Here is a 25,597-nt window from a genome sequence, read left to right as displayed (position 1 = left end):
AATTCAAAATATATTTTAGATTCTTCAAAGTAGCCACCCTTTGCCTTGACAGCTTTGCACACTCTTGGCATTCTCTCACCCTGTCAGACCTGTTGACGCGCCTGGTTCAGAACTACGCTGATATAGAGGAGCTAATGCATGCTGGGAACGCCAAACGCACCGCGGCGAGCACGGGCATGAATGACGTTAGCAGCCGCTCGCACGCCATCTTCACCATCAACTTCACACAGGTACACACACACACACACACAAACTGCTAGTGACCAAGTGTTCACTATGTCGATTTTCATAATATAACAATACATGCCACTTAGAAGACTATTTTATGCAAAATGACTTGCAGTACATTGAGTCATATTTATTTTGTATGTGTATTACTGAGTGAACCAACTTTGCTTTATGATCTTTATCAACTGAACCACACAGGACCACACCATGTGTTCATGTCAGTTTTTTACTTGTTTGGTGTGTGTGTGTGTGTGTGTGTGTGTGTGTGTGTGTGGTTGACCCTTTTTGACTTTGTTGACGTTAAGTAATAAGTATTTTCTAGCCTTAGGGTGCAACCAAAGACCAGCCCTCGAGCACTAATTAGTCAACTTCTTATTGACTAAATCTGTCCTGGATTATGATTTAGAAATGTTTTGCTTCGAGCCACATCCAGCTATACATGTTAAGGAGCACAGCGTCGATTTGTCCGTGTCTCCCTCCCTCCTTTGCTCGCCATCCATCCATCCATCCATCCATCCATCCCGAGGTTAACAGCTCTGTGTCTGTCTGTCCGTCTCGTCCCCAGGCTCGTTTTGATGCAGAGCTGCCGTGTGAGACGGTGAGTAAGATCCACCTGGTAGACTTGGCGGGCAGTGAGAGGGCTGATGCCACACATGCCACCGGTGCCAGACTGAAGGAAGGTGCCAACGTCAACAAGTCCCTGGTCACACTGGGTAGTGTCATCTCTGCTCTGGGTAAATGATGCTTAGTACACACACACACACACACACCACGTCTAATGCCAACCATGACACGACAACTCAGGCTATTAGTAACACCAATTAAACTCTGTACCAGGATACATTTTGAATCAGTCCACCAAGCGGTAGCTATACTACTGAGAACCACAATACTAAGTATTTATGATTTGTGTTTCTATCTGGTCAGTTTTGTGGCATGAAACAAGTTATTTTATGCTTTTGTAGTTGTTTTGGAAGATGTTATTGTGGAATGTTCCATTTCCTGTTTCAGTGTTTTCTTCTGGTGGTGTGTTTACTTCTTTGTGTGTGTCTGTCTGCCCTCTTAGCTGATGTGTTTGTGTGTCTGTCTGCCCTCTTAGCTGATGTGTTTGTGTGTCTGTCTGCCCTCTTAGCTGATGTGTTTGTGTGTCTGTCTGCCCTCTTAGCTGATGTGTTTGTGTGTCTGTCTGCCCTCTTAGCTGATGTGTGTGTGTGTGTGTGTGTCCTCTTAGCTGACGTAAGTGGGTTTTCAGGGAGTGGAGGTGAAGGTTTCAGTCCCAGACCACGGGCAAGAGGAAGAAGACACTGTTTTGACCTGTCTCTCTCTGTCTCTGTCTATGTCTCTCTGTGTCTCTGTCTCTCTCGCTGTCTATGTCTCTCTGTCTCTGTGTGTTCTCTCCTAGCTAATATATGTGTAACAGGAGGAGGAGGGGGCTCCCACACAGGGAAAAGGAAGAAGCAGCTGTTTATCCCCTACAGAGACTCTGTTCTGACCTGGCTCCTGAAAGACAGCCTGGGGGGAACCTCCAAGACCATCATGATAGCAAGTATGGTTGATCTTATTCCGTGGTATTCAAAGTCAGGGTTGCGACATACATATGCATGTGTGTGTGTATATATATATATATATATATTAGTGAGGGGAAAAAAGTATTTGATCCCCTGCTGATTTTGTACGTTTGCCCACTGACAAAGACATGATCAGTCTATAATTTTAATGGTAGGTTTATTTGAACAGTGAGAGACAGAATAACAACAAAAAAAGCCCTCCTGTTCTCCACTCATTACCTGTATTAACTGCACCTGTTTGAACTCGTTACCTGTATAAAAGACACCTGTCCACACACTCAATCAAACAGACTCCAACCTCTCCACAATGGCCAAGACCAGAGAGCTGTGTAAGGACATCAGGGATAACATTGTAGACCTGCACAAGGCTGGGATGGGCTACAGGACAATAGGCAAGTAGCTTGGTGAGAAGGCAACAACTGTTGGCGCAATTATTAGAAAATGGAAGAAGTTCAAGATGACGGTCAATCACCCTTGGTCTGGGGCTCCATGCAAGATCTCACCTCGTGGGGCATCAATGATCATGAGGAAGGTGAGGGATCAGCCGAGAACTACACGGCCGGACCTGGTCAATGACCTGAAGAGAGCTGGGACCACAGTCTCAAAGAAAACCATTAGTAACACACTACGCCGTCATGGATTAAAATCCTGCAGCGCACGCAAGGTCCCCCTGCTCAAGCCAGCGCATGTCCAGGCCCGTCTGAAGTTTGCCAATGACCATCTGGATGATCCAGAGGAGGAATGGGAGAAGGTCATGTGGTCTGATGAGACAAAAATAGAGCTTTTTGGTCTAAACTCCACTCGCCGTGTTTGGAGGAAGAAGAAGGGTGAGTACAACCCCAAGAACACCATCCCAACCGTGAACCATGGAGGTGGAAACATCATTCTTTGGGGATGTTTTTCTGCAAAGGGGACAGGACGACTGCACCGTATTGAGGGGAGGATGGATGGGGCCATGTATCGCGAGATCTTGGCCAACAACCTCCTTCCCTCAGTAAGAGCATTGAAGATGGGTCGTGGCTGGGTCTTCCAGCATGACAACGACCCGAAACACACAGCCAGGGCAACTAAGGAGTGGCTCCGTAAGAAGCATCTCAAGGTCCTGGAGTGGCCTAGCCAGTCTCCAGACCTGAACCCAATAGAACATATTTGGAGGGAGCTGAAAGTCCGTATTGCCCAGCGACAGCCCCGAAACCTGAAGGATATGGAGAAGGTCTGTATGGAGGAGTGGGACAAAATCCCTGCTGCAGTGTGTGCAAACCTGGTCAAGACCTACAGGAAACGTATGATCTCTGTAATTGCAAACAAAGGTTTCTGTACCAAATATTAAGTTCTGCTTTTCTGATGTATCAAATACTTATGTCATGCAATAAAATGGAAATTAATTACTTAAATCATACAATGTGATTTTCAGGATTTTTTAGATTCCGTCTCTCACAGTTGAAGTGTACCTATGATAAAAATTACAGACCTCTACATGCTTTGTAAGTAGGAAAACCTGCAAAATCGGCAGTGTATCAAATACTTGTTCTCCCCACTGTATATCAGTTCAAGTCTGAAGTTTACATACACCTTACACAAATACATGTAAACTCTGTTTTTCACAATTCCTGACATTTAATCCTAGTAAATTATTCCCTGTCTTAGGTCAGTTAGGATCACCACTTTATTTTAAGAATGTGAAATGTCAGAATAATAGTACAGTGATTTATTTCAGCTTTTATTTCTTTCATCACATTCCCAGTGTATCAGAAGTTTACATACACTCAATTAGTATTTGGTAGCATTGCCTTTTAAATTGTTTAACTTGGGTCAAACGTTTCGGGTTGCCTTCCACAAGCTTCCCACAATAAGTTGGGTGAATTTTGTCCCATTCCTCCCGACAGAGCTGGTGTAACTGAGTCAGGTTTGTAGGCCTCCTTGCTCGCACACGCTTTTTCAGATCTGCCCACAAATGTTCTATAGGATTGAGGTCAGGGATTTGTGATGGCCACTCCAATACCTTGACTTTATTGACCTTAAGCCATTTTGCTACAACTTTGGAAGTATGCTTGGGGTCATTGTCCATTTGGAAGACCCATCTGCGACCAAGCTTTAACTTCCTGACTGATGTCTTGAGATGTTGCTTCAATATATCCACATAATTTTCCTTCCTCATGATGCCATCTATTTTGTGATGTGCACCAGTCCCTCCTGCAGCAAAGAACCCCCCCCCCCCGTTCTTCACGGTTGGGATGGTGTTCTTTGGCTTGCAAATACCCCCTTTTTCCTCCAAACATAACGATGGTCATTATGGCCAAACAGTTCTATTTTTGTTTCATCAGACCAGAGGACATTTCTCCAAAAAGTACGATCTTTGTCCCAATGTGCAGTTGCAAACCGTAGTCTGGCTTTTCTATGGCGGTTTTGGAGCTGTGGCTTCTTCCTTGCTGAGCGGCCTTTCAGGTTATGTCGATATAGGACTTGTTTTACTGTGGATATAGATACTTTTGTACCTGTTTCCTCCAGCATCTTCACAAGGTCCTTTGCTGTTGTTCTGATTTGCAGTTGTCGCACCAAAGTACGTTCATCTCTAGGAGACAGAACGCGTCTCCTTCCTGAGCGGTATGACGGCTGCGTGGTCCCATGGTGTTTATACTTGCGTACTATTGTTTGTACAGATGAACGTGGTACCATCAGGCATTTGGAAATTGCTCCCAAGGATGAACCAAACTTGTGGAGGTCTACAATTTTCTTTTCTGAGGTCTTGGCTGATTTCTTTTCATTTTCCCCATGATGTCAAACAAAGAGGCCCTGAGTTTGAAGGTAGGCCTTGAAATACATCCACAGGTACACCTCCAATTGACTCAAATTATGTCAATTAGCCTATCAGAAGCTTCTAAAGCAATGACATCATTTTCTGGAATTTTCCAAGCTGTTTAAAGGCACAGTCAACTTAGTGTATGTAAACTTCTGACCCACTGGAATTGTGATACAGTGAATGATAAGTGAAATAATCTGTCTGTAAACAATTGTTGGAAAAATTACTTGTGTCATGCACAAAGTAGATGTCCTAACCGACTTGCCAAAACTATAGTTTGTTAACAAGACATTTGTGGAGTGGTTGTTTTAATGACTCCAACCGAAGTGTATGTAAACTTCCGACTTCAACTGTTGGTGGTTAACTGGTTTTTGTACTCCAACGTCCTTGGGTAGGTGGAGTGAGTCTGGAAGGGCATCTAGGAATCTTTGGGTTGTCAGAGAATTTATAGCACAGCTTTTGATGATCCTTGGTTGGGGTCTGAGAAGATTATTTGTTGCGATTGCAAAAGCAATAAGATGGTGGTCCGATAGTCCAGGATTATGAGGAAAAACATTTAGATCCACAATATTTATTCCACGGGACAAAACTAGATCCAGGGTATGACAGTGGCAATGAGTAGGTCCGGAGACATTTTGGACAAAACCCACTGAGTTGATGATGGCTCCGAAAGCCTTTTGGAGTGGGTCTGTGGACTTTTCCATGTGAATATTAAAGTCACCAAAAATTAGAATATATTATCTGCCATGACTCCAAGGTCCTATAGGAACTCAGTGAGGAACACTGTATACGGCCCAGGAGGCCTGTTAACAGTAGCTATAAAAAGGGATTGAGTAGGCTCCATAGATTTTATGACTAGAAGCTCGAAAGACGAAAACGCATTTGTTTCTTTTTTTGGTGAAATTTGCTGTCATAAATTTAACATTTACATTTTCGTCATTTAGCAGATGCTCCTATCCAGAGCGACTTACGAATTGGGGCATTCCCCTTTATGATATTTTTTATTATTTATTATAATTCTTTTTTTTGGGGGGGGGTAGAAGGATTACTTTATCCTATCCCAGGTATTCCTTAAAGAGGTGGGGTTTCAAGTGTCTCCGGAAGGTGGTGAGTGACTCCGCTGTCCTGGAGTCGTGGGGGAGCTTGTTCCACCATTGGGGTGCCAGAGCAGCGAACAGTTTTGACTGGGCTGAGCGGGAACTGTGCTTCCGCAGAGGTAGGGGGGCCAGCAGGCCAGAGGTGGATGTAGGGACTGATCAGAGCCTGAAGGTACGGAGGTGCCGTTCCCCTCACAGCTCCGTAGGCAAGCACCATGATCTTGTAGCAGATGCGTGCTTCAACTGGAAGCTAGTGGAGTGTGTGGAGGAGCGGGGTGACGTGAGAACTTGGGAAGGTTGAACACCAGACGGGCTGCGGCATTCTGGATGAGTTGTAGGGGTTTAATGGCACAGGCAGGGAGCCCAGCCAACAGCGAGTTGCAGTAATCCAGACGGGAGATGACAAGTGCCTTGATTAGGACCTGTGCCGCTTCCTGTGTAAGGTAGGGTCGTACTCTGCGAATGTTGTAGAACATGAACCTACAGGATCGGGTCACCGCTTTGATGTTAGCGGAGAACGACAGGGTGTTGTCCAGGGTCACGCCAAGGTTCTTTGCACTCTGGGAGGAGGACACAACAGCGTTGTCAACCGTGATGGCGAGATCATGGAGCGGGCAGTCCTTCCCCGGGAGGAAGAGCAGCTCCGTCTTGCCGAGGTTCAGCTTGAGGTGGTGATCCGTCATCCACACTGATATATCTGCCAGACATGCAGAGATGCGATTCGCCACCTGGTTATCAGAAGGGGGAAAGGAGAAGATTTAATTGTGTGTTGTCTGCGTAGCAATGATAGGAGAGACCATGTGAGGATATGTCAGCCGAGTGACTTGGTGTATAGAGAGAATAGGAGAGGGCCTAGAACTGAGCCCTGGGGGACACCAGTGGTGAGAGCACGTGGTGCGGAGACAGATTCTCGCCACGCCACCTGGTAGGAGCGACCTGTGAGGTAGGACGCAATCCAAGAGTGAGCCGCGCTGGAGATGCCCAACACGGAGAGGGTGGAGAGGAGGATCTGATGGTTCACAGTATCAAAGGCAGCAGTAAGGTCTAGAAGGATGAGAGCAGAGGAGAGTTAGCTTTAGCAGTGCGGAGAGCCTCCATGACACAGAGAAGAGCAGTCTCAGTTGAATGACCTGTCTTGAAACCTGACTGGTTTGGATCAAGAAGGTCATTCTGAGCGAGATAGCAAGAGAGTTGGCTAAAGATGGCACGCTCAAGAGTTTTGGAGAGAAAAGAAAGAAGTGATACTGGTCTGTAGTTGTTGACATCGGAGGGATTGGGTGTAGGTTTTTTGAGAAGGGGTGCAACTCTTGCTCTCTTGAAGACGGAAGGGACATAGCCAGTGGTCAAGGATGAGTTGATGAGCGAGGTGAGGTAAGGGAGAAGGTCTCCGGAAATGGTCTGGAGAAGAGAGCAGGGGATAGGGTCAAGTGGGTAGGTTGTTGGGCGGCCGGCCGTCACAAGTCGCAAGATTTCATCTGGAGAGAGGGGAGAAAGAAGTCAAAGCATAGGGTAGGGCAGTGTGAGCAGGACCAGCGGTGTCATTTGACTTAATAAATGAGGATCGGATGTCGTCAACCTTCTTTTCAAAATGGTTGACGAAATCATCCACAGAGAGGGAAGAGAGAGGGGGAGGAGGAGGAGGATTCAGCAGGGAGGAGAAGGTGGCAAAGAGCTTCCTAGGGTTAGAGGCTAGAACGTGGCTTTAGCAGCAGAAACAGAGGAAGAAAATGTAGAGAGGAAAAGATGACAGGTCGGCAGGGAGTCTAGTTTTCCTCCATTTCTGCTCGGCTGCCCGGAGCCCTGTTCTGTGAGCTTGCAATGAGTCGTCAAGCCACGGAGCAGGAGTGGAGGACCGAGCCGGCCGGGAGGATAGGGGACATGGAGAGTCAAAAGATGCAGAAAGGGAGGAGAGGAGAGTTGAGGAGGCAGAATCAGGAGATTGGAGGGAGAAGGATTGAGCAGAGGGAAGAGATGATAGGATGGAAGAGGAGAGAGAGAGCGAAGGTCGCGACGGCGCATTACCATCTGAGTAGAGGCAGAGTGAGTAGTGTTGGAGGAGAGCGAGAGAGAAAAGGATACAAAGTAGTGGTCGGAGACTTGGAGGGGAGTTGCAGTGAGATTAGTAGAAGAACAGCATCTAGTAAAGATGAGGTCAAGCGTATTGCCTGCCTTGTGAGTAGGGGGAGACGGTGAGAGGGTAAGGTCAAAAGAGGAGAGGAGTGGAAAGAAGGAGGCAGAGAGAAATGAGTCAAAGGCAGACGTAGGGAGGTTAAAGTCACCCAGAACTGTGAGGGATGAGCCATCCTCAGGAAAGGAACTTATCAAGGCGTCAAGCTCATTGATGAACTCTCCAAGGGAACCTGGAGGGCGATAAATGATAAGGATGTTAAGCTTGAATGGGCTAGTGACTGTGACAGCATGGAATTCAAATGAGGAGATAGACAGATGGGTCAGGGGAGAAAGAGAGAATGTCCACTTGGGAGAGATGAGGATTCCTGTGCCACCGCCCCGCTGACCAGATGCTCTCGGGGTATGCGAGAACACATGGTCAGATGAGGAGAGAGCAGTAGGAGTAGCATAGGCTGAGATGAACTCTGCCTATAAATGTTAGCAACACCTCCGTGGGATATGGTATGGTCACTAGTGTAACCAGGAGGAGAGGCCTCATTTAACACAGTCAATTCATCAGGCTTGAGCCATGTTTCAGTCAGGCCAATCACATCAAGATTATGATCAGTGATTAGTTCATTGACTATGACTGCCTTGGAAGTGAGGGATCTAACATTAAGTAACCCTATTTTGAGATGTGAGATATCACAATCTCTTTCAATAATGACAGGAATGGAGGAGGTCTTTATTCCAGTGAGATTGCTAAGGCGAACACCGCCATGTTTAGTTTTGCTCAACCTAGACCGAGGCACAGACACGGTCTCAACGGGGATAGCTGAGCTGACTACACTGACTGTGCTAGGGGCAGACTCCACTAAGCTGTCAGGCTGGCTAACAGCCTGATGCCTGGCCTGCACCCTGTCTCATTGGGCTGGCTAACAGCCTGCTGCCTGGCCTGCACCCTGTCTCATTGTGGTGCTAGAGGAGTTAGAGCCCTGTCTATGTTGGTAGATAAGATGAGAGCACCCCTCCAGCTAGGATGGAGTCCATCACTCCTCAGCAGGCCAGGCTTGGTCCTGTAGCACCCCTCCAGCTGGGATGGAGTCCATCACTCCTCAGCAGGCCAGGCTTGGTCCTGTAACACCCCTCCAGCTGGGATGGAGTCCATCACTCCTCAGCAGGCCAGGCTTGGTCCTGTAACACCCCTCCAGCTAGGATGGAGTCCGTCACTCCTCAGCAGGCCAGGCTTGGTCCTGTAACACCCCTCCAGCTAGGATGGAGTCCGTCACTCCTCAGCAGGCCAGGCTTGGTCCTGTAGCACCCCTCCAGCTAGGATGGAGTCCGTCACTCCTCAGCAGGCCAGGCTTGGTCCTGTAACACCCCTCCAGCTGGGATGGAGTCCATCACTCCTCAGCAGGCCAGGCTTGGTCCTGTAACACCCCTCCAGCTAGGATGGAGTCCGTCACTCCTCAGCAGGCCAGGCTTGGTCCTGTAGCACCCCTCCAGCTAGGATGGAGTCCGTCACTCCTCAGCAGGCCAGGCTTGGTCCTGTAGCACCCCTCCAGCTAGGATGGAGTCGTCACTCCTCAGCAGGCCAGGCTTGGTCCTGTAACACCCCTCCAGCTAGGATGGAGTCCGTCACTCCTCAGCAGGCCAGGCTTGGTCCTGTAACACCCCTCCAGCTGGGATGGAGTCCATCACTCCTCAGCAGGCCAGGCTTGGTCCTGTAACACCCCTCCAGCTAGGATGGAGTCCGTCACTCCTCAGCAGGCCAGGCTTGGTCCTGTAGCACCCCTCCAGCTAGGATGGAGTCCGTCACTCCTCAGCAGGCCAGGCTTGGTCCTGTAGCACCCCTCCAGCTAGGATGGAGTCCGTCACTCCTCAGCAGGCCAGGCTTGGTCCTGTAACACCCCTCCAGCTAGGATGGAGTCCATCACTCCTCAGCAGGCCAGGCTTGGTCCTGTAGCCCCCCTCCAGCTAGGATGGAGTCCGTCACTCCTCAGCAGGCCAGGCTTGGTCCTGTAACACCCCTCCAGCTAGGATCAAATCAAATCAAATCAAATCAAATTTTATTGGTCACATGCGCCGAATACAACAGGTGCAGACATTACAGTGAAATGCTTACTTACAGCCCTTAACCAACAGTGCATTTATTTTAAACAAAAAAAGTAAGAATAAAACAACAACAAAAAAAGTGTTGAGAAAAAAAGAGCAGAAGTAAAATAAAGTGACAGTAGGGAGGCTATATATACAGTAAAATAAAGTGACAGTAGGGAGGCTATATATACAGGGGGGTACCGTTGCAGAGTCAATGTGCGGGGGCACCGGCTAGTTGAGGTAGTTGAGGTAATATGTACATGTGGGTAGAGTTAAAGTGACTATGCATAAATACTTACTTAACAGAGTAGCAGCAGCGTAAAAAGGATGGGGTGGGGGGCAGTGCAAATAGTCCGGGTAGCCATGATTAGCTGTTCAGGAGTCTTATGGCTTGGGGGTAGAAGCTGTTGAGAAGTCTTTTGGACCTAGACTTGGCACTCCGGTACCGCTTGCCGTGCGGTAGCAGAGAGAACAGTCTATGACTAGGGTGGCTGGAGTCTTTGACAATTTTGAGGGCCTTCCTCTGACACCGCCTGGTATAGAGGTCCTGGATGGCAGGGAGCTTTGCCCCAGTGATGTACTGGGCCGTACGCACTACCCTCTGTAGTGCCTTGCGGTCAGAGGCCAAGCAGTTGCCATACCAGGCGGTGATGCAACCAGTCAGGATGCTCTCGATGGTGCAGCTGAATAATTTTTTGAGGATCTGAGGACCCATGCCAAATCTTTTTAGTCTCCTGAGGGGGAATAGGCTTTGGAGTCCATCACTCCTCAGCAGGCCAGGCTTGGTCCTGTAACACCCCTCCATCTAGGATGGAGTCCATCACTCCTCAGCAGGCCAGGCTTGGTCCTGTAACACCCCTCCAGCTAGGATGGAGTCCGTCACTCCTCAGCAGGCCAGGCTTGGTCCTGTAACACCCCTCCAGCTAGGATGGAGTCCGTCACTCCTCAGCAGGCCAGGCTTGGTCCTGTAGCACCCCTCCAGCTAGGATGGAGTCCATCACTCCTCAGCAGGCCAGGCTTGGTCCTGTAGCACCCCTCCAGCTAGGATGGAGTCCGTCACTCCTCAGCAGGCCAGGCTTGGTCCTGTTTGTGGGTGAGTCCCAGAAAGAGGGCCAATTATCTACAAATTCTATCTTTTGGGAGGGGAAGAAAACAGTTTTCGACCAGCGATTGAGTTGAGACTCTGCTGTAGAGCTCATCACTCCTCCCCCTAACTGGGAGGGGCCAGAGACAATTACTGCTGTAGAGCTCATCACTCCTCCCCCTAACTGGGAGGGGCCAGAGACAATTACTGCTGTAGAGCTCATCACTCCTCCCCCTAACTGGGAGGGGCCAGAGACAATTACTGCTGTAGAGCTCATCACTCCTCCCCCTAACTGGGAGGGGCCAGAGACAATTACTGCTGTAGAGCTCATCACTCCCCCTAACTGGGAGGGGCCAGAGACAATTACTGCTGTAGAGCTCATCACTCCCCCTAACTGGGAGGGGCCAGAGACAATTACTGCTGTAGAGCTCATCACTCCTCCCCCTAACTGGGAGGGGCCAGAGACAATTACTGCTGTAGAGCTCATCACTCCTCCCCCTAACTGGGAGGGGCCAGAGACAATTACTGCTGTAGAGCTCATCACTCCTCCCCCTAACTGGGAGGGGCCAGAGACAATTACTGCTGTAGAGCTCATCACTCCTCCCCCTAACTGGGAGGAGCCAGAGACAATTACTGCTGTAAAGCTCATCACTCCTCCCCCTAACTGGGAGGGGCCAGAGACAATTACTGCTGTAGAGCTCATCACTCCTCCCCCTAACTGGGAGGGGCCAGAGACAATTACTGCTGTAGAGCTCATCACTCCTCCCCCTAACTGGGAGGGGCCAGAGACAATTACTGCTGTAGAGCTCATCACTCCCCCTAACTGGGAGGGGCCAGAGACTCTACTGTAGAGCTCATCACTCCTCCCCCTAACTGGGAGGGGCCAGAGACAATTACTGCTGTAGAGCTCATCACTCCTCCCCCTAACTGGGAGGAGCCAGAGACAATTACTTGATGCCGACACATCTTTCTAGCTGATTTACACACTGAAGCTATGTTGCGCTCATCCAAAATGACTTACAGTTAGTGTTGATATTCCCTTTGGTATTGTCGTTTAGCACAACTGCTGATTTTACATACAGCTGATTGATTGATCTGTCTTTAGTAAGAGATCCACCCCACACCTGTGTGTCCGTCTTCCCACTCAGCTCTTTCTCCTGCTGATGTCAACTACGGTGAGACGCTGAGCACGCTGCGCTACGCTAACCGAGCTAAGAACATCGTCAACAAGCCCACAGTCAACGAGGACAGCAGTGTTAGAGTCATCAGAGAACTGCAGGAGGAGATCGCTAGGCTGAGAGGACTGGTGGAGAAGAACAACCAGGTGGGTGGGGTGGGGGTAATAACCGAAAGGTCACTAGTTCGAATCCCAGAGCTGACAAAGTGAAAGAATCTCTGTGCACTTGAGCAAGGCACTTAACTTAATTGCTCCAGGGTTGCCGTTGATAATGGCAGGCCGTGAACCCACTCACCGAGGGTGTCTCGGGGAGTTGGTATATGCAAAAAAAAAACTAATTTCACACACCAATTATATTAGCCCTTTTTAAAAAATGTTTTCTTTTACACATGTACAAGTGTGTAATATGGCCTCTCCCCCCTTCTCCTCAGGATCTCTCTCTGAAGGTGGAGGAGAAACTTCACAAGAATGAGGCCAAGGTGAGTGGACTCTTGTAGGTTCATGGCTTGACATGTGTCGGTTGTTCAGAGCGTAACTCCAAGGTCTTGGGTTCTATTCCTGCTACGATCATCACACACACATACTAAAGATGCATGCGTTCACTGTAGCCTATAGTAAGTGGCTTTGGATAAAACTGTCTGCCTAGTGGAATATACAGGTAACTGCCACAATGAAGGAAACTCCAACATAGTGTCTTAATAGGGAATTGGGCCTCCACGAGCCAGAACAGCTTCAATGCACCTTGGCATAGATTCTACAAGTGTCTGGAACTCTATTGGAGGGATGCGACACCATTCTTCCACGAGAAATTACATAATTTGGTGTTTTCTTGATGGTGGTGGAAAACGCTGCCTCAGAATCTCCCATAAGTGTTCAATTGGGTTGAGGTCTGGTGACTGAGACGGCCGTGGTACATGGTTTACCTAGTTTTCATGTTCATCATACCATTCATTGACCACTCGTGCCCTGTGGATGGGGGCATTGTCATCCTATGGGGGCATAGCCATGGTAGCCAAAATAATGGCCTGCCCAGCATTTCTATACATGACCCTAACCACGATGGGATGTTAATTGCGTAATTAACTCAGGAACCACACCTGTGTGGAAGCACCTGCTTTCAATATACTTTGTATCCCTCCTTTACTCAAGTGGTTCCATTATTTTGGCAGTTACCTGCATGTGTTTCTCTGCAAATATGAACCGTTGTTTGTAAATGTGTTGGGACTTGTCAGATCAGAGGAGTATGCTACAAAGCAAGATCAAGGAGTTAGCCAGCAAACTCGCCTAAACGTTCTGAAGTAACTATTTTTTTAAAAACAAAAGATACGCTTGAAATGGGAGTGGTCTAATTGTCACAACTTTCTTAATAAACCATAAAATCAACAGTTATTTCTGGTTATCAAAGTTAGCTGGGTAACTCATTGGTCCTGCTTTGAAGTATACCCCTCTGTTCTCTCTGTTCTCTCCAACTGGTGTTAGGGCTGACCACCCCTCTGTTCTCTCTGTCTTCTCCAACTGGTGTTAGGGCTGACCACCCCTCTGTTCTCTATGTCCTCTCTGTCTTCTCCAACTGGTGTTAGGGCTGACCACCCCTCTGTTCTCTCTGTCTTCTCCAACAGGTGTTAGGGCTGACCACCCCTCTGTTCTCTCTGTCCTCTCCAACTGGTGTTAGGGCTGACCACCCCTCTGTTCTCTCTGTCTTCTCCAACTGGTGTTAGGGCTGACCACCCCTCTGTTCTCTATGTCTTCTCCAACTGGTGTTAGGGCTGACCACCCCTCTGTTCTCTCTGTCTTCTCCAACTGGTGTTAGGGCTGACCACCCCTCTGTTCTCTATGTCCTCTCCAACTGGTGTTAGGGCTGACCACCCCTCTGTTCTCTCTGTCTTCTCCAACTGGTGTTAGGGCTGACCACCCCTCTGTTCTCTCTGTCTTCTCCAACTGGTGTTAGGGCTGACCACCCCTCTGTTCTCTCTGTCTTCTCCAACTGGTGTTAGGGCTGACCACCCCTCTGTTCTCTATGTCCTCTCCAACTGGTGTTAGGGCTGACCACCCCTCTGTTCTCTCTGTCTTCTCCAACTGGTGTTAGGGCTGACCACCCCTCTGTTCTCTATGTCCTCTCCAACAGGTGTTAGGGCTGACCACCCCTCTGTTCTCTCTGTCCTCTCCAACAGGTGTTAGGGCTGACCACCCCTCTGTTCTCTCTGTCCTCTCTGTCTTCTCCAACTGGTGTTAGGGCTGACCACCCCTCTGTTCTCTCTGTCTTCTCCAACTGGTGTTAGGGCTGACCACCCCTCTGTTCTCTATGTCCTCTCCAACAGGTGTTAGGGCTGACCACCCCTCTGTTCTCTCTGTCCTCTCCAACAGGTGTTAGGGCTGACCACCCCTCTGTTCTCTCTGTCCTCTCTGTCTTCTCCAACTGGTGTTAGGGCTGACCACCCCTCTGTTCTCTCTGTCTTCTCCAACTGGTGTTAGGGCTGACCACCCCTCTGTTCTCTCTGTCTTCTCCAACTGGTGTTAGGGCTGACCACCCCTCTGTTCTCTCTGTCCTCTCTGTCTTCTCCAACAGGTGTTAGGGCTGACCACCCCTCTGTTCTCTCTGTTCTCTCCAACAGGTGTTAGGGCTGACCACCCCTCTGTTCTCTCTGTTCTCTCCAACTGGTGTTAGGGCTGACCACCCCTCTGTTCTCTCTGTCCTCTCTGTCTTCTCCAACAGGTGTTAGGGCTGACCACCCCTCTGTTCTCTATGTCCTCTCCAACTGGTGTTAGGGCTGACCACCCCTCTGTTCTCTATGTCTTCTCCAACTGGTGTTAGGGCTGACCACCCCTCTGTTCTCTATGTCCTCTCCAACAGGTGTTAGGGCTGACCACCCCTCTGTTCTCTCTGTCCTCTCCAACTGGTGTTAGGGCTGACCACCCCTCTGTTCTCTCTGTTCTCTCCAACTGGTGTTAGGGCTGACCACCCCTCTGTTCTCTATGTCTTCTCCAACTGGTGTTAGGGCTGACCACCCCTCTGTTCTCTCTGTTCTCTCCAACAGGTGTTAGGGCTGACCACCCCTCTGTTCTCTCTGTCCTCTCCAACTGGTGTTAGGGCTGACCACCCCTCTGTTCTCTCTGTCTTCTCCAACAGGTGTTAGGGCTGACCACCCCTCTGTTCTCTCTGTCCTCTCCAACAGGTGTTAGGGCTGACCACCCCTCTGTCCTCTCCAACAGGTGTTAGGGCTGACCACCCCTCTGTTCTCTCCAACAGGTGTTAGGGCTGACCACCCCTCTGTCCTCTCCAACAGGTGTTAGGGCTGACCACCCCTCTGTTCTCTCTGTCTTCTCCAACAGGTGTTAGGGCTGACCACCCCTCTGTTCTCTCTGTCCTCTCCAACTGGTGTTAGGGCTGACCACCCCTCTGTTCTCTCTGTCTTCTCCAACTGGTGTTAGGGCTGACCACCCCTCTGTTCTCTCTGTCCTCTCCAACAGGTGTTAGGGCTGACCACCCCTCTGTTCTCTCTGTCTTCTCCAACTGGTGTTAGGGCTGACCACCCCTCTGTTCTCTATGTCCTCTCCAACAGGTGTTAGGGCTGACCACCCCTCTGTTCTCTATGTCCTCTCCAACAGGTGTTAGGGCTGACCACCCCTCTGTTCTCTATGTCTTCTCCAACTGGTGTTAGGGCTGACCACCCCTCTGTTCTCTCTGTCTTCTCCAACTGGTGTTAGGGCTGACCACCCCTCTGTTCTCTATGTCTTCTCCAACAGGTGTTAGGGCTGACCACCCCTCTGTTCTCTCCAACAGGTGTTAGGGCTGACCACCCCTCTGTTCTCTCTGTCTTCTCCAACTGGTGTTAGGGCTGACCACCCCTCTGTTCTCTATGTCCTCTCCAACAGGTGTTAGGGCTGACCACCCCTCTGTTCTCTATGTCCTCTCCAACAGGTGTTAGGGCTGACCACCCCTCTGTTCTCTATGTCCTCTCCAACAGGTGTTAGGGCTGACCACCCCTCTGTTCTCTATGTCTTCTCCAACTGGTGTTAGGGCTGACCACCCCTCTGTTCTCTATGTCCTCTCCAACTGGTGTTAGGGCTGACCACCCCTCTGTTCTCTATGTCTTCTCCAACTGGTGTTAGGGCTGACCACCCCTCTGTCCTCTCTGTCCTCTCTGTCTTCTCCAACAGGTGTTAGGGCTGACCACCCCTCTGTTCTCTCTGTCTTCTCCAACTGGTGTTAGGGCTGACCACCCCTCTGTTCTCTCTGTCCTCTCCAACTGGTGTTAGGGCTGACCACCCCTCTGTTCTCTCCAACAGGTGTTAGGGCTGACCACCCCTCTGTCCTCTCCAACAGGTGTTAGGGCTGACCAAGGAGTGGACCAACAAGTGGGGAGAGACCCAGAACATTCTCAAGGTATGCTATAATCTCAGTCATATATCTCTCTTAATGTTATGGATCTAAAACCTACGTACAACATTGGTAGTCACTCACTCATCCACATCGCTGGTCTGTAACAAAGGCTCTCCACTAGATAGCTGATAATATCACGTCCTCATTTTCTGTGTTAGCGTCCTGGGCACTGGAATGTCAGTAACTTTGTGAAGAGTAAGAACTCTGCTAGAAATGTAAACCATTCATGCATAATAGTTCAGGCAGGGTTTATTTCTCTTCCAGCTCCTCTCCTCCATGTGTTATTATCTCTCACACTTTCTCAGACACGTGTACACACACACACACACACCTCTCCCAGTAGATTGGCCCAACAGATGGCAGTGTCAGTGTCAGTCTGAGGTCTGAGCTTTGGGCTCCATCTGTCCGTATGTCCAGTTCCACAGATCCGTCAGAAGGCCTCAGGACATATATTAGCACTATTTATCTTTTGGGATGCGTCCCAAATAGTACTCTATTCCCTTTATAGTGCACTACTTTTGACCAGAGCCCACAGGGAATAGTCTTTTACTGGTTCTCTACAATAAAAGGGCCACTCTAAAATGTGCAGTTTTGTCACACAACACAATACCACAGATGTCTCAAGTTTTGAGTAAGCTTGCAATTGGCATGCTGACTGCAGGAATGTCCACCAGAGCTGTTGGCAGAAAATGGAATGTTAATTTCTCTACCATAAGCCGCCTCCAACGACGTTTTAGAGAATTTGGCAGTACAGTACGTCCATCCGGCCTCACAACCGCAGCCCGTGAGTAACCACTCCAGCCCAGGACCTCCACATCCGTCTTCTTCACCTTCGGGATCGTTGGGGGGGGGGATTTCTGTCTGTAATGTAGCCCTTTTGTTGGGGAAAAACTCATTCCGATTGGCTGGGCCTGGCTCCCAAGTGGGTGGGCCTATGGTTGCACCCATGGTTGCGCCCCTGTCCAGTCATGTGAAATCCATAGATTAGGGCCTAATGAATTTATTTCAATTGACTGATTTCCTTATATGAACTGTAACTCAGTAAAATGTAACTCACTCTGGTCACCTGATATATTATTAACACGTGCTCGTCCATGTCCGCTTTGTAATCTACCCATCAGCCCTGCGATTGGCTCTGTTAGCTTACTCACCACGAGGACCAAGCAGGTTGTTAGATGTGGTGAGTGTTAAGTTAGGGGTTGGTGTCAAAGTTGCATTTTAACTTCCTACAGTATTGGAAGACGCGTGCTGGAACACTTATAAATGGTCATATAGCAGCCAGATATGGAGTTAGAATTGCAGGTTTTCCTGCATTCCAGTTACCAGTTTCCAAAACAGTAACCAACATTCCGATATAGGCTATGCCGATATTACATTTGTCATCTTCAGCAAACGTTGGCATGTAGTTTCTGTCTTCCCTAAGTCTCCCCCCCCCCGGCTCTATCCTCCTTCCGTTCCCATGTAACGGGTGCGTGCAGTTCCCATATCCTACCAGCAGGTGTCACTGTTGCTCTGCTGAACCTCGTGCTCCGCCTCAGGGACCGTAGAGGAGGAGGGATGAGGGTAATGGAAGAAGAGTCAACCTGGCGTTGCTATTTAATTTTCCAGCTATTTAGATTAGAATGGCATCCAACTGGCATTAGAGCTGCTTAAATGGTCCTGAAGTCAACATCTGACACTGGGAGAGGCGCGCGAGAGAGATGGAGAGAGTGATGGAGAAGAGGGCAGGGGAAACACATCAGACATGCCTAATCACTCCCTCTCCATACCATATGGCTCCTCAGTGTGTAGAAGAGAGTGAGAGAATGTCCTCCTTCACGCTTTTAGTCCGCCAGCCCAGACTTTAGAGAGCGAGCGAAGACAGACAGCTGGGAGGAAGATGATGAGTGACGCAACATCTTTAGCTGGTTGGCATTGGCAACAGTTTGGAGTTTTACTCTTAATGTTAACACAATGCTATGCAGTGGTTACTTGACTCACTTAATTTTTTAAAGTTTCATTTTAATTTTCAAAATCTTTGAAAAATGTTTGCACCCCACTGAACTGGACCCGTAGGTAATTACCAGTCCCTGCTGATATCTAATTAAGAGGTCTTTAATTAGCTACATATGACTCTGTTCATTATGCTACCGTCCGTCAGTCCGTCCCTCCGTGTTCATTATGCTACCGTCCGTCAGTCCGTCCCTCCGTGTTCATTCATCCAGCCATGTAGTACATCTCAGATCACATGTTCAAAGTATTGATGCGGGCAAAACATCTATACAGCTAAATATCGCAATTATTTTTGCACTAGCTGACTGTACCTGCACCCAATACTCCAGTATTTTTCCTTCATAGCTTATGCTCCATCTTTTTAAATTGGGAGCCAATTAGTTTTTTCAGCAGTTTTATTTCCATGACTGATTTTTAAAACGTGTTATCTCATGACTCTCTCTTGTCCCTCTACAGCAGACATACGGTGAGCAATATGTTTGGAACATCGAATCACAATAAAATAACACTATCAAATCACTATTCATATAGAATCGTGGGAATCGCAATACATATCGTATCGACACCTTAGTATCATGATAATATCGTATCGTGAGGTCCCTGGCAATTCCCAGCCCTATGTTGAAGGGTGACTCTGCTTCTGAAATGGCAACTGGGCCCTTGGTCAAACGTTGTGCACTATAATGGAATAGGGTACCAATTCTGGTTAAAAGTAGTGCACTATAATGGAATAGGGTACCAATTCTGGTTAAAAGTAGTGCACTATAATGGAATAGGGTACCAATTCGGGTTAAAAGTAGTGCACTATAAAGGGAGTCAGACGAATACCTGGTCGATCTCTACAGGCGAGCTGAGGACAGAGCCGAGGGGAAATGGAGGCAACACAACGAAGCCTGGCCGCGTTTCTCGTTCAGTTAGGAATCGGAATGCCCTGTGACACCCGGGCTAAATTGGCCACTGTCCTGGCAAGCAGGTGGCACACTGACGGCATAACTCCAAGTGTTTTGATGAACGGCTTTATGGATTTGACATTTTGTCTTCTGCTACATTTGCATTCTGTACAAGATGACGAATGGTAGAGCCAGGCATAGAGCTAGGGGTACTGTGGTGAATGCAAGGGACATATTAGAGGCTAGTCTGTGTGTCTGTGTGTGTGTGTGTGTGTCTGTGTGTGTGTGTGCAGGCAGGCAGCATCTGGCTGTGTGTGTGTGTGTGAGAACTAGACTGTCTGTTTTTAGAATAGAGAAAGGCAAATCCATTCGGCTTCCTCCTCCTGTTTCAGATTTCAGACGGCCTTATCAACAATGCTGTTCACCTTTTCTCCATCTCTGGAATAATTGAGTGTGATTGGATGAAAAGAACCATCAGCTAGCCAGTCAGATCTACTACTCTTAGCTGTGACCTTTGACATAATGTGGATGTGGTCCTGTGTCATTCTTGTAAGGTGATGCCAAAGAAATGTCCATCCTGGATGGTAGGGCTGGGAATTGCCTAGGGCCCTCCACCATACGATATTATCATAATACTTACATGCCGATACGATATGTATTGCGATTTGTCACGATTCTGTATGTATTGCGATTTGATATTGTGTGATTTTGAAAATATTGCTCACTGCTACAGAGAGACGAAAGCATGAGAGAATGAGTTTTGATCAGTCATGGAAATAAAAGTGCTTGCTCTCATGTTGGCTCACTATTATTTAAGAGATGGAGAACAAGCTATAGGTTGAAACCTCCAGAGTTTTGGCGACGGTGCAGACGTGATGATAAAAACGAATTTACAAATCGATACTTAGAGTCAAAGTATCGATATAATATCGTACAAAATAATATTGTGAAATGTTAACTGTGTCGATTTTTTTCCCCCATCAGTACTGGATGGACAATAAAGTTATATTCTATTTTTAGGCCAAATGAAGCACATTTCCTGCAGTTGCAGTCCTCTGTCGCTTTCTTGTCCATGCTAGTTGTCCCCATACTTGGAGTGTGAGTGAAGCTAGGGGTTTCTTCGGTTGATCAGAGCTGCTTCTCTTCTCCCTGAAAGGGAAACTAAATTGCCGCCGCTTAGGCTGTGAGGGGCCCACGCCTCGCCGTCCAATTGAAAGTGAGGGCAGTGTAAACAGGAAGGAAGATTTGCAATGCTAATGGCTCCCAATTCCTCATTTAGTGCACGACTAGGGATTATGGCACTACTTTTGACCATAGCCTTATTGACCCTGGTCAAAAGTAGTGCACTAAATAAGGAATAGGATGCTATTTGGGACGTAGCCGAGATTTGGTTGCAGGGCACGTGGGTAAGGTAATTAATTTGAGATGGGTTGAAGAGCAGCCTCTTAGAGAGAGGAGGAGGGAGAAAGGTAGAGGAAAGATACCTGAATGATCTCTCCTGCAGGGGCCCAGGGAGGCTGCCTGCCTTATCCTTTCACTCACAGACACACACACACAAGAGGGAAGACTGCAGGATGTACCCACTCATTTGTTTTCATTTTGGAAAGTGATTAATGCAAACCTGGGGTGTAATCATTAGTCCAGAACATTTTTGCAACAGAAACCATTTACTCCAAATGGCAAATGTTCTGGAACGAAAATTAGAGTTTATATTGGGCAAATTCAGTTAGTTCCTTCCCGGTTTTGTTTGGTTTCTAGTGAGTACACCCCTGTAGTGCACTACTCTGGTCTAAAGTAGAGCACTATATAGGGAATAGGGTACCATTTGGGACACACTTTTGGAAGATTAAATATGTGGAGCTTTGCCCTCTTGATTTTGTGGAAAGATAAACTAGGTGTTTGTTTTGGTTAGACCCAGTGCAGAATGGGGTCTGTTTCTTTGGTTGGATGAATCCTCGTCTGTTTCTTTGGTTGGATGAATCCTCGTCTGTTTCTCTGGTTGGATGAATCCTCGTCTGTTTCTTTGGTTGGATGAATCCTCGTCTGTTTCTTTGGTTGGATGAATCCTTGTCTGTTTCTTTGGTTGGATGAATCCTCGTCTGTTTCTTTGGTTGGATGAATCCTCGTCTGTTTCTTTGGTTGGATGAATCCTCGTCTGTTTCTTTGGTTGGATGAATCCTCGTCTGTTTCTTTGGTTGGATGAATCCTCGTCTGTTTCTCTGGTTGGATGAATCCTCGTCTGTTTCTCTGGTTGGATGAATCCTCGTCTGTTTCTTTGGTTGGATGAATCCTCGTCTGTTTCTTTGGTTGGATGAATCCTCGTCTGTTTCTCTGGTTGGATGAATCCTCGTCTGTTTCTCTGGTTGGATGAATCCTCGTCTGTTTCTCTGGTTGGATGAATCCTCGTCTGTTTCTCTGGTTGGATGAATCCTCGTCTGTTTCTTTTCTCTCTCTCTGGCTTTTGACCAGAAACAGTCCCATGGTCCATATGGTGTAATTTGGGACATCCCCACAGTGTCTCCTGTTCCTCCTCCGTTGTCTTTAGTCATCATCATGAATGGGTTCCATGACCTTAGTATTTACCCTGTCAGCACTTAGACCTTAATATATCATTTGAGATGACCTTTTACATGAGAGATGGAGCTCAAAGTGGCTTGACTACGACTCGACTCACTTTTTGTGACTCGCAATGGAAATCAATAAGCAATCAAGTTGCTAATGCGTTTGAGCCCTCATCTTCAAGCAAGTCCACAGTAAATCCCAGTAATGCATAGTTTTATGAGCTTCATTCCAATGTCTTTGGAGACTTCCCCCAGACCTGTTGTTGTGCTGCTGCTGTGAGGGTTTTGATGTTTCTTCAGTGTGGGCTTCTGTAGGTGAGGTGGGCAGACCAGTGAGCTGGACAGGTGATTGGCATTCCTACAGTGGAGTTTTAGTTTGATATGTTGAATAAGTAAAGTAAGATAAGTACTGGTAAGTAAAGGAGGGAAAACTCTGAGTGTCTGGCGACCCAATATGACCTTTTGGTCCTCTGTAGCTCAGCTGGTAGAGCACAGCGCTTGTAACGCCAGGGTAGTGGGTTCGATCCCCGGGACCACCCATACGTAAAAATGTATGCACACATGACTGTAAGTCGCTTTGGATAAAAGCGTCTGCTAAATGGCTTATTATTATTATTATTATTATTATTATTATTATTATTATGTTCTAGAGGACCTCCACATATCTGTAAGCATATAGATAGAACAGTAGTATCTCTGTAACTGGGACCGCAACAGCCTGGGTACCAGTGGGTTTTGTGCCATCGTGCCTCTCCTTGTCATGCAAAACAAACAAGGCATTGACATGATGGCAAAACCAGATCTTGGACTGAGGAACTGAGTGATAAAGTTCTATGTAGTTTTTTTTAAGACAACTTGACGACTTTCCGTGACTTGATTCCCGTGACTTGATTCCCGTGACTTGATTCCCTTTCCATGACTCGTAATGAAAATCAATAAGCAGTCGAGTGTCCAATGTCTGCTCTCAAAGCTTCAAGCATTTCGTAACTCCCAGTTATAAATCCCAATAATGCATAGATCTGTGATAGGTGAACTGAATGTACATTTCTTTGAAGAGATATCCCCACCTAAGTTACCATAGGCTCTCAGATTGATAGACTCATCGGAGCTCTCAGATTGATAGACTCATCAGAGCTCTCAGATTGATAGACTCATCAGAGCTCTCAGATTGATAGACTCATCAGAGCTCTCAGATTGATAGACTCATCAGAGCTCTCAGATTGATAGACTCATCAGAGCTCTCAGATTGATAGACTCATCAGAGCTCTCAGATTGATAGACTCATCAGAGCTCTCAGATTGATAGACTCATCGGAGCTCTCAGATTGATAGACTCATCGGAGCTCTCAGATTGATAGACTCATCAGAGCTCTCAGATTGATAGAGAGACTCATCAGCACTCTCATGGACAGGTTGTGGGCTGGCTGGCCTTGCATTGGAGTTACTTTACTTTATGCAGAGTAAAGTAGGGGGAAACAAACTCTCTGAGTGGAGGTACTCACAAATGCATTCAAGCCATCATCTGCAGTTGGGGGAAATATTATGGGCTGCCCAAGCCTGATCAATAGACAAGGCATGTGTCCGTCCGTCCGTCCAAGCCTGTCCGTCCGTCCGTCCAAGCCTGCCCAAAAGATGAAATCCACCACCTGCCTCAATTAAGGGATGGAGAGAAAAAAACACACTGGCCTAGTAGTGGCCTAGTAGTGGCCTAGTAGTGGTTTAGTAGTGGCCTAGTAGTGGTTTAGTAGTGACTTAGTAAATCAAATCAAATTGTACATGCGCCGAATACAACAGGTGCAGACATTACAGTGAAATGCTTACTTACAGCCCTTAACCAACAGTGCATTTATTTTAAATAAAAAAGTAGAATAAAACAAAAAAGTGTTGAGAGAAAAAAGAGCAGAAGTAAAATAAAATAACAGTAGGGAGGCTATATATACAGGGGGGTACCGGTGCAGAGTCAATGTGCGGGGGCACCGGCTAGTTGAGGTAGTTGAAGTAATATGTACATGTGGGTAGAGTTAAAGTGACTATGCATAAATAATTAACAGAGTAGCAGCAGCGTAAAAAGGATGGGGTGGGGGGGCAGTGCAAATAGTCTGGGTAGCCATGATTAGCTGTTCTAATGGCCTAGTAGTGGCCTAGTAGTGGCCTAGTAGTGACTTAGTAGTGGCCTAGTAGTGGCTTAGTAGTGGCTTAGTAGTGGCCTAGTAGTGACTTAGTAGTGGCCTAGTAGTGGCCTAGTAGTGGCCTAGTAGTGGCCTAGTAGTGGCTTAGTAGTGTGTGGCATTATGCTGCATGGCCTGGCCCTGGACTCTGACGAGGAATGAGAGAGAGTCTCATCTACCCAGCCTGTCTCAGGGAAGTGTGTCTCCCCAGATATGTAGTTAATCAAAGGGATCCTTCACAGACTTCATTAGAGGTGAAGAGAGGAGCCTGATGAATGCACTGTGTCACTTCACTGAGACAGGACAGGGAGATGAGACGCACACAGTCAGTCAGTTGATGCTTCTCCCTCTTCATCAGGGGATTTTTCTCTCACTCCTCCCCCCCATATGTACTATAAACAAACACACACACACACACACACACACACACACACACACACGTGGCTGTGCGACTCCCCCTCTCAGGACAGTTTCCTCACTTTAGCCCAGCTCAAGTACTGTTGGGCAATGAAGACAGCCTGGTGTATAGAACAGACAGCCTGGTGTATAGAACAGACAGCCTGGTGTATAGAACAGACAGCCTGGTGGATAGAACAGACAGCCTGGTGGATAGAACAGACAGCCTGGTGGATAGAACAGACAGCCTGGTGGATAGAACAGACAGCCTGGTGGATAGAACAGACAGCCTGGTGGATAGAACAGACAGCCTGGTGGATAGAACAGACAGCCTGGTGGATAGAACAGACAGCCTGGTGGATAGAACAGACAGCCTGGTGGATAGAACAGACAGCCTGGTGGATAGAACAGACAGCCTGGTGGATAGAACAGACAGCCTGGTGGATAGAACAGACAGCCTGGTGGATAGAACAGACAGCCTGGTGGATAGAACAGACAGCCTGGTGGATAGAACAGACAGCCTGGTGGATAGAACAGACAGCCTGGTGGATAGAACAGACAGCCTGGTGGATAGAACAGACAGCCTGGTGGATAGAACAGACAGCCTGGTGGATAGAACAGACAGCCTGGTGGATAGAACAGACAGCCTGGTGGATAGAACAGACAGCCTGGTGGATAGAACAGACAGCCTGGTGGATAGAACAGACAGCCTGGTGGATAGAACAGACAGCCTGGTGGATAGAACAGACAGCCTGGTGGATAGAACAGACTGCCTGGTGGATAGAACAGACTGCCTGGTGGATAGAACAGACTGCCTGGTGGATAGAACAGACTGCCTGGTGGATAGAACAGACTGCCTGGTGGATAGAACAGACTGCCTGGTGGATAGAACAGACTGCCTGGTGGATAGAACAGACTGCCTGGTGGATAGAACAGACTGCCTGGTGGATAGAACAGACTGCCTGGTGGATAGAACAGACTGCCTGGTGGATAGAACAGACTGCCTGGTGGATAGAACAGACAGCTCAGAGACGGAAATGTAATCATGCT

At 47.9% G+C, this 25,597-nt stretch overlaps 1 protein-coding gene across 1 annotated transcript in view; it reads left to right on the top strand.

Moving 5' to 3' along the window:
- The first annotated feature begins 966 nt into the window (after positions 1-966).
- The window catches only part of LOC121547882 (kinesin-like protein KIF16B), a 27,950-nt gene continuing 3,319 nt past the window's right edge, over positions 967-25,597 (top strand). Inside the window, exons 1-5 of the mRNA XM_041859307.2 lie at positions 967-976; positions 1,631-1,774; positions 12,132-12,307; positions 12,592-12,639; positions 16,485-16,544. Coding sequence (XP_041715241.2) covers positions 967-976; positions 1,631-1,774; positions 12,132-12,307; positions 12,592-12,639; positions 16,485-16,544 — 438 coding nt within the window. The remainder of the gene's footprint in view (positions 977-1,630; positions 1,775-12,131; positions 12,308-12,591; positions 12,640-16,484; positions 16,545-25,597) is intronic.

Source organism: Coregonus clupeaformis, unplaced genomic scaffold, assembly GCF_020615455.1.
Source record: "Coregonus clupeaformis isolate EN_2021a unplaced genomic scaffold, ASM2061545v1 scaf1107, whole genome shotgun sequence".
Lineage (NCBI taxonomy): Eukaryota > Metazoa > Chordata > Actinopteri > Salmoniformes > Salmonidae > Coregonus > Coregonus clupeaformis.
The sequence above is the reverse complement of the archived record's forward strand: the minus strand, read 5'-3'. Positions and strand labels throughout refer to the sequence as shown.